The 9,629-nt window shown below is 38.7% G+C and overlaps 1 protein-coding gene across 1 annotated transcript; it reads left to right on the top strand.

The window, feature by feature from the left end:
• Nucleotides 1-4,009: 4,009 nt before the first annotated feature.
• LOC103929853 (putative phospholipid:diacylglycerol acyltransferase 2) lies at nucleotides 4,010-8,930 on the top strand. The gene is made up of 6 exons (XM_009339112.3): nucleotides 4,010-5,092; nucleotides 5,188-5,410; nucleotides 5,996-6,279; nucleotides 6,493-6,832; nucleotides 7,389-7,654; nucleotides 8,069-8,930. The coding sequence occupies exons 1-6, from the start codon at nucleotides 4,647-4,649 to the stop codon at nucleotides 8,550-8,552; spliced, it is 2,043 nt and encodes a 680-aa protein (XP_009337387.2). The 5' UTR covers nucleotides 4,010-4,646; the 3' UTR covers nucleotides 8,553-8,930.
• The last annotated feature ends 699 nt before the right edge of the window (nucleotides 8,931-9,629 follow it).

Genomic DNA, 9,629 nt, shown 5'->3' with positions numbered 1-9,629 from the left:
ATTTTCTAGTTTCCGGCGAACCAGATGGCGACGACCGATGAATACCACCGGAGAAGACGATGGAATATTCCGTCAAAGTTGACAGAATATTCTAACGGCATCAGGTAACGCCGTTAACTTATGTTAGATTTTAACTGAATATCCTAACGTCGTTTGGCACACAAACAGCATGTGTCTGCGCATGGTGGCGTGTATGGCCGGTGCGTGAGGGCGCGTGCAGTGTCCAAAAATTATTCTGAAAATTTGTGTAGGTCCGTGACGTCGAGTAGATCGATTTCATGTATTTAAACCCTAGGTTTGAGCAAACTATGGGGGTTTTATTTAAGTTTCCATGTATGTGCTTTAATTAATTCAATTATAGTTATTTCACATATAGGGGAAACATATCCCGAGGACATATGGGGCTAGGCTAGGCTCGGGGGATACGACTCGGCGATGTCCTTGTGAGTGGGCAGTATATATATATGGGGCTTATAGTTTCCACAAATGCATTTAAATGATTTACGCCTATTATGCCACAATTTTAATTTAATTTGGTAAATATTGCCTTCTGATTGGAATTATAAAATGGCTATGACATGTTTATACGCATATTTACCTGCTTATAAATATGGTACTGTGGTAGAATACTAAAATGATTCTACAAGACGCAAGTAAATTCAGGTGAATTTAGTACATTGATTTGAATTGTATGGCATACATATAAACATATAGTTAGCTCATCATTACTACACCCCGGTGTTAGTGCTCTTGCCTGGGGCCAGAGCCAGCCTTCACGTGTATGTTCACCTCCTGCACTGCATGCTCGTCTGGGATCCAAGTATGTGTTAGCCTGTCGTATAAGTCTCGTTAGGTGACTTCGACTTATGGGTGACTGCGTCTAGCGCAAGCTTCACGTGATCATAGCACTACAACATATATTATTACACCTAGTTTGTCGTACAGGTCACGTTAGGTGACTCCGATTTGTGTGATAGTATAGATTGATGAGCCATAGGTGCAGTTGTACATGTCACGTTAGGTGACTTCGACTTATGTGATAGTATAAATTGATGAGCCATAGGTGCAGTTGTATAGGTCACGTTAGGTGACTCCGACTTGCGTACTAGTATATTATCAAGCACATGCCTATATTTCCATTACTGTTGAATTATTCCTGTTGCGGCATATTTCTGATATACATTGTTGGCATACATTAAATCTTCATACTTATACGTAGTATGATTTAAAGGAAACTATACTTGTTTTACGGCGAGGGTTAGTATATTTGAAAATAAAGGTTTTCCTATGATCGTTGTTTTGTTAACCCACTCAACTTTGATTTTCGCCCCTCCAGGACCTAGATAGCTGCACTCTTTGTGGTGTACGAGGGACCTTCGGCAGTTTTGACATTATCCTCTTTTTTGACGTATGAACTTATCCACTGTTGTGTAATAAGTGTACTTAGCTATCTTGACTACTCTGTTGTAGTCATACTGTCTTTTATGCTCTGAATAATTGTAGTGGGTTTTTCCCACGACTGCGCACTCTTTCACTATTTAGTGTAATTAGTTTTAAATTTATTCACTTTTTCACATCACTTATCTTTATGGTTACTTCATCTCACGGTGACGGCCAACATGCTTCGACCTTCCTAGGTCGGGGTGTGTCATGCAAGGAATCCTAATGACATTATTATGGGAAGATTCATTAAGGTTAAGTCCATATAAATACAAAACTAAGGTCCCTACTCACAACACACAGAAACTCATATGAACGCCCCATTAGTTTAAGTATAAATGAGTATTGAGTGTGCAAAAGACTTTGGTCAACTAACATATTATTCCGCATGATTCCAATATGATTTCCGCTGTAGGAGAAGTCCATTCATGGTTGAACCTATTCTGCAAGGTTTTGTCAAGATGATTCATTTTTACCATCTATGGATTCTTTCAAGTTAGTGTTTTCAGTTGTTTATGAAATATATAAAGTTTAACATCCTCCTCTACCATTCACGTGGCATCATCTTTATGCTCCACGGCTACGACAACGATATCAGCAGGACCTTCCAAGCCAACCCAATCTTTCTTACCCAAAATGACTTTGCCTCATTCTTTCTTAACCTTAAGGCCATGATGGCTTTGGCAGCCTCCGCACCTTTGTCCCCAAGGCTGGCTCGTAGTCAGCGATTGTCTCTCATTCTTCAATTTATTCAAATAGCAAGACCTCCAATTTTAGGGACCCCCACAACACCATCGTTAGCCAACAAGCCCCTTAGGTAGAGAAGAAGATGTATGCCCTTTGTATATTTGTAATTTTCGTTTTAGATTAGTTTTATATTTAAGTTGGTTTTATTTATTAGATGAACTTTGTTCTTTGTTTTTTTTATTCACAAGCTAGAAAGTTGCATCCACGTCACTAAAAATGTAAATCCTATATTTGTCACTTCCTCACTTAATAGTCAATTTAACAGATTATGTAACAGATATGACATGGAAATGAATATATATACATACATATATGTATATATATATATATATATATATGAGATTGAAATATTTTAAAGATGTTATATTATGTTGCAATTGAACACAAACTTGAGGTGCAATATATTGTGGATCTACCGCTTGCACCAATGTCTCGTTATTCACGTTAAAAATGTGATGAATGAATTCAAGGAGATACATTCTGTCTCGTAATGAATAGAAAGTAACCAAGAGAAACTCGAAAAACTGAATACAAAATAACCAAGATTTAACACCAAGAACTTACGTGGTTTAGCTATGTGCTTATGTCCACGGGGCAGCAACAAACAATCTTTTACTGTATCAAGAATGAGGACAACGAATAATTTTACCAAGTTTCTACAATTAAAAACTTAATGAAACACCTGAAAGAACAAGCACAAGAAATACACTCGTATCTCTTTTCTTTTTTCTTGCACACATTTTGCCATTCTCTCCTTGAGTAGTATAAATAATTCTTTTGCTCCAATTCAAAACTAGTGCAATATGTCTTTTATATAGACATAATAAAGCCTATAAAGATCTTCAATAAGGAATACTAATCTTGATTGAAATCTAGTTATGACTCATTCTCCAATTATGAAACCAACTCGAGTTGGGAAAGCCACTCCAATTAGGAAAACAATTTAATCCTCTAAGACTATAATTCCTAATAGACTTAGGATAACTCATCATGAGTTGGAAAAATAACAGACCATTCACTGTATTGAAGACACTTTGAAAGGAGAAATGGATGACACATTTCCTATTTTGTCCAAGTCAAAGATTACTCATGAAGAAAAGTTATCTCTTTTAATCCTCCAATTTTTGTGGGGACTAGTAAGGATATTTGTTATAAGTAACCTTCAACTTGAATAAAGTACAGAAGTTCTAATCCATTTCTTCCTTCAAAAAGCCTTCAATTTAGTGCATAGAGTTATCCAAGTTAGTCCTTCCTATCAACGAGGCCATTCTGAGCAAACTTTCAAAGATAAGAACAATTATTTCTGGCTCATCATGACTTGGAGTTGATGCCTTTTTGTGAGTTCGATTGGCAACAACTCAGAGAACATCTACTGAATATGGTATTTTTTTTTTTGGAAATTCATAGAGTTTTTGGAGGACGAAGAGACAAAATACGATCTCTATTCTTTTGCAAGAGCCGAACATGGAGTCGTGGCGAGCACTTGTTGTGAGCTTTACGAGCCCTGCTTATCTACAGTTAAGAACTGCACATTACATTATGACATCAAGTCGTATTAAATATAGGTGCTCATTCAATTTTTCATAAAAGAACAAAGCATATTGAGATGAATTGTCACTTTTATCATAGACGAGATTCAATATCATTTCTCTATTTGTATTTGTATATAGTTGTATTGGTTTAAACAATGTGAGAATTTGTGAAACCTCTTACCAGCTAGTACCCCCTTCTCACCGTGAACCATGGCTCCATCGACGTGTCATACATACATTTTGGGTATCTGTGTTTTTCGTTGTGTCACACCCACCCATGATTTGGGGTGCACCCCCCATTCTATGACACACCCACCCATCCTTCCTTGGATTCTCTCTGTTTCTCTCTCCCACTCGTACCCTCCAAACAAAAGGCCACTCTTACTATCCACCTCGGGAATCCCATTCCAAAGCAAACCCAGAAAAAGAAGGGCTTTCCTTCCGTACCCTGCCCCTTTCTCCGGGGCCTCAGTCCTCAGAGGCAGAGGCGGTGGTAGTGATAGCAAAAGGTCAAAAAGTCCATAGCAGAGAAGAAAATGTCGTCTCTATGCACCCAAAATGTTGACAGCTGATAAAGCTCTGCATGCAAACGCCAGGACAAGTGTCTCTCTGCAAAACCCAACAGTCTTAGGTGTGCGTCTTTTGGATTCACCATCTTTATGTTTTGCAAAATAATCAGAAGAAGAAAACCAAATTTTCTTTTGGGTTGTTTCTGGTGCGTGCGCCCAACGGCAGACTGCAACCGTATCTCCGTCTCCCACCACGTGGTTTTACCTTTTTCACAGCGGCAAGTGAACCCATAACTTTTTTCTGCTCCATAATCCACCCCAAAGCTTCAATCTTTGCCTCAATCTCTCAATTTTCTTTGATGGGTTGCTCTTGTTCCCGCTGATTTGGGTGAAAAAAAATCAGCTTTCTGGGCCCGCCATGGCTTCGAGATCGATTCTCCGGTTTCGAAAACTCTGCTATGTTGAGCCTGTGAGCTCCCCTTCTGTAAAGTTTCAATCCTTTCAGACCTCAGAAGTTGAAAAGACAGATGATAGTTCCGTGGAGAAGAAGCAATGGAAGAGGAAGAAGCAGCAGAGGGGATGGAGGTGCATAGATAGCTGCTGTTGGGTCATTGGGTACATGTGCACTGCTTGGTGGGTTCTGATGTTATTGTACCACAGCTTGCCGGTCACTTTGACCGGCTTTCAGGTGCCCGAATCTCCAGGGACAAGGCTTAAAGGTGAAGGCCTGACTGCCCTTCACCCTGTTGTTCTTGTCCCCGGCATTGTGACCGGTGGCCTCGAGCTCTGGGAAGGCAGGCCTTGTGCCGAGGGGCTTTTTCGAAAGCGGCTTTGGGGTGGTGGTTTCACTGAAATCTTCAAAAGGTTAGGTTGGTTTGATAATTGTGTTACATTTAAATATCTATGATGGTTTGATGTTGATTGACTGAATTTTTGTGTGATTTTTGTTTGCAAGTTAGGCCTTTGTGTTGGTTGGAGCATCTGTCTCTGGACAATGAAACAGGGCTCGATCCTCCGGGAATTCGAGTCAGGGCAGTTCCGGGACTTGTTGCAGCTGACTATTTTGCTCCTGGATATTTTGTTTGGGCTGTTTTGATCGAAAACTTGGCGAGAATGGGTTACGAAGGGAAGAATATGCATATGGCCGCGTATGATTGGCGGCTATCTTTCCAAAATACAGAGGTAAAATTGTTTTCCTGCATCTTTTATCATCCTCATTTGCTACATATAGCATTTTGGGTAAACTAATGATCATATGATTCCTTCTTAGGTAACCGTATGCTTTAAAATTGAATTAGTTAGATAGTACTTGTGGCTAAAATTTGGACTTGAATTTGCACAAAAGCTTGTTTTCAATCATTATTTCAGTAATACCAGTGGCTTATTTTCTTTCAGAACCCCAAAATCATCTGTTTATTGAATGCATGGTTGTTGCGTTGTTGTTCCATTTGTCATTGTATTAATTCAATGTCGTTAAATGTTCTGTTTCAAAATACTATATCAAGCACAATTGATCATTTCATTCTCTTTTATCCAAATATGTCTTCATATTTTTCACTCATATGCTCTGTTGTAGCGAAGCTAAGCATTAGAAAGTCCAAATATGTCTCCGTTGTAAAAAAGCACAAGTATTAGAAAGTCCAAATATGCCTTTATATTTTTCCTCTCTGCATATGCTTCCTTGTAGCGAAGCATGAGTACTAAAACAAAAAGCTGAATATCTAAGCTGAGTCTACTGATATCTATTTTCTAATTGGGAAAAAGCAGATTCGGGACCAAGCTCTTAGTAGATTGAAGAGTAAAATTGAGCTTATGTACGTAACGAATGGATATAAGAAAGTGGTTGTGGTGCCTCATTCTATGGGTGCAATTTATTTTCTCCACTTCATGAAATGGGTTGAAACACCTCCTCCTAAAGGTGGTGGTGGGGGTCCAAGCTGGTGTGCCAAGCACATTAAAGCAATCATGAATATCGGTCCAGCATTTCTTGGTGTTCCAAAAGCTGTTAGTAATATATTTTCTGCTGAGGGTAAAGATGTCGCGTACATCAGGTTTGTCTTTGCAGTCTATCCCTCATGTGAATTGGCATTTGGATTCTTAAAATTGTGTTACACAACATAAGAAACTAGAATTTATTATGCTGAAATTGTTTCAGTAATCTATCATGTGGTGTAATATGTGATGTGTTCAAATTCTTAAAAGATTTTCAATGCCCTATGATAACATGACCACTGAATGATGGAATTGAATATTGTCCTTTGAAGAGCTATGGCTCCGGGTGTTTTAGATTCTGAATTTCTCGGGCTTCAAACCTTTGAGCACGTCATGAGGGCATGTCGAACCTGGGATTCCATAGTTTCCATATTGCCAAAAGGTGGAGATGCCTTCTGGGGCAATTTGGATTGGTCTCCTGAGGATGGGCAGAGCTGTGACCGGGCAAAGAAGGGATATCTACAGTCCACTTCCGGTGACAACAATTTCAGCCACAACGATGGAAATAGAATTTTCCAAGTAAAAGAACCTGTGAAATATGGAAGAATAATCTCTTTTGGCAAGGAATCTTCACAATTATCTTCTTCACAGCTTCCTAGGCTTGATTTGAAGGTACTTTCTTAACTATCTGTTGTTCTATTTTTTACATGACCGAGTCTTGCAGTTGTGTCTTGAAACAACCTCTTGCACGAATCATTCTCTAGGTAGTGAATACTTGTAGATCCTTCGTTTGCGTGTTGTCTTACCAAAATCACATATATACCATTATCTTGGTAGATATTGTTAACCATATGATGTTACCTTTTTGCTAAGAAAAAAGGGGTTTATGTTTGATTACATAGCTTCACACAAGATAAAACATCTTGTGCATTTACTTTCAAGAACACTTCTTTCAGCTTTGTCTATATATCATTTCCTAACGAAAGACAGAATGTTTTTCGTAACAGAACTTGATAGGGTTAGCTCTATGCTTGCACATATATGGCTTCAAACACGTGTAGATGCATGCCAGTATGAATTCCCCTTTGAACTCAATCAACATAAAAGCGATTCTTTTTCATATTACCTTAACTGAATGTCAGTGCTTTCTGGTCTCTCATTTCAATGCAGATATATTAGTTGGATGGTCTTCCTCATATAAGGATGGTTCTAATAATTTGTTTGACAGGATCTAATACACAAAGATTCGGCCACAAATTCCAAGTCATCATGTGGAGGCGTGTGGACTGAATATGGTGAGGTAAGCAGTGAAAGCATCAGAAGAGTTACAGAAAATAAGGCTTACACAGCTCAAACACTTTTTGATCTACTACGTTTTGTGGCTCCAAAAATGATGCGACGGGCTGAGGCTCACTTCTCTCATGGGATAGCTGATAACCTTGATGATCCTAAATACGCCCATTACAAGTACTGGTCCAATCCACTAGAGACCAAGTAAGCATAAACATTCTTCAGCACTTTCTGATAGAATTTTGGTTAAAAATTGAGCAGTGGGGGCTCTTCTCTTTACTCTCCATTTCTAAAACTATTAATACTAATTTCTGAATGTCAACGAATCGATCCCTTCTTTTTCTCTGGCAAACATCACATTTCTGCTGCCAAATGATGTTATGGTCCAGTCTCCAGTTTGTTATCAACATTTTGGTTGAAGTTAATCACAAATGCTAAGAAATACTGCATTGAACTTATTTCAAAGAGTATGCATGGTTTTCGAAACTAAAACATAAATTTTGGAATTATACACTTATTTTCCTTGTCTCTTTCTCTCCGTACCTTTCATTTGCTTATTTTGGGTGCCACTAACCTTAGTGGCATTAATGATTAATTTGAATGCCTTTTCTATTTTAGGTTACCGGTTGCTCCAGACATGGAAATATACTGTTTATATGGCGTTGGAATCCCCACTGAAAGGTCATATATATACAAGATGTCTCCTCCTAACAAGTGCAAGAGCATTCCATTCCGGATCGATGGCTCAGCAGATGGAGAGGCAGGAAGTTGTCTGAAAAATGGAATACATTTTGTGGATGGTGATGATAGTGTGCCTGTATTGAGTGCAGGATTCATGTGTGCCAAAGGATGGAGAGGAAGAACGAGATTCAACCCATCTGGTATTGCTACCTACATAAGGGAGTACCGGCACAAGCCACCGGCTAGTCTCCTTGAGGGGAGGGGTATAGAGAGTGGTGCACATGTTGACATCATGGGAAACGTTGCATTAATCGAAGATGTTCTCAGGGTTGCTGCCGGAGCAAATGGTGCGCAGACCGGAGGTGATAGGATTTACTCAGATATCATGAGAATTTCTGAGAGAATAAATCTACAGATGTAACATGTAAGTACACTTGGAAAGATGACCACCCTTGCGATTAAGAAATCAGAGACACAAGGCATCCGGGAGATGAGAAATAACAATAGAGAAACAGTTGCTGCTTTGAGGCTCATGGACAACTATCTCATCTGCAGCACCTGTAATACTTGGCACTTCAGAGCAAGCCTTTGGTTTGTGGGGAAAAAGGAGAAACGACTTTTGGTAAATGGTATACATGCTTGTCATTTAGGAGCTAGAATTGTAGTGATCCGGTAGTCAAATCGTAATAAGAGCACAAAAGCTCATCAGTTGTAGTCAATTTTGGGTGGCTTAAATGTAGTTTATATTTGCAACAGACTTGCAGCTCAAGTAATTAAAAGCATTTATCCTTTCACAAGAGGTTAACTTACTTGATAGGGTTTCTACCCCAGGCAAAAGTAGGGATAAAAACACTTTTTTTGCAAGAGTACAAGGTTATGGTAGTAGGTAACAGGTTATTTGCAGGCAGGGTGGTTGTCGGGAGACCGACTCACTGCTGAGGAAGTGTTCCTTCTCCGAGCTCAAGAGGAACAGTTCACGCATGGAAAGACGTCAGAAGAGCACAACGGTTGGCTTTTAGATGATGGTAACGAGAAAAATGCCTACAAGAATCGCCATGATTTTGTTTCGTGATTTGTAGGATGTGAAAAAAAAGGCCTACGATATTCTTTGATGATGATTAAATATGATATCAATTTTGAACTTATACTCTTTTCGAGCTTGATCCGTAGTCACAATCTCAATTGTATGGATTTTCGTTTGCGATTATAATTTTTTTTTTTCTTCATATATGTGACCAAACAAATCATATCTTAGAGTTGCTGATTTGGGCTCATCCAAGTTTGATAGAGCAATGTTTTGTATCTGGTCTCTAGTTACCAGTGCTTTTAGACTGAAATTTTGTTGGTTTTTGGTTTTTTTTTTTCTCGTAGTCATTAGTTTGTACACATCAGCATGTTACTATTAACATATTTCCATGTTAGTTTTTATTTTTATTGTACTAAAATATTTAATTTTTGTATTTTATCCATCAGTCGGAAACTTTGAAGAGCATCCATA

This window comes from the organism of the source record quoted next, unplaced genomic scaffold (genome assembly GCF_019419815.1).
Source record: "Pyrus x bretschneideri cultivar Hongxiangsu unplaced genomic scaffold, Pyrus_bretschneideri_v1 Contig29, whole genome shotgun sequence".
NCBI lineage: Eukaryota > Viridiplantae > Streptophyta > Magnoliopsida > Rosales > Rosaceae > Pyrus > Pyrus x bretschneideri.
Note: the sequence above shows the minus strand (reverse complement) of the source record. Positions and strands in the feature narration are given on the sequence as shown.

Excerpts from the sequence above, each read along its gene's own strand:
- LOC103929853 (XM_009339112.3), top strand. The coding sequence starts at position 4,647 with ATGGCTTCGAGATCGATTCTCCGGTTTCGAAAACTCTGCTATGTTGAG. Across the intron at positions 5,411-5,995 it reads TATCTTTCCAAAATACAGAG|ATTCGGGACCAAGCTCTTAG; the intron begins GTAAAATTGTTT and ends GGGAAAAAGCAG. Across the intron at positions 6,833-7,388 it reads TTCCTAGGCTTGATTTGAAG|GATCTAATACACAAAGATTC; the intron begins GTACTTTCTTAA and ends TTTGTTTGACAG.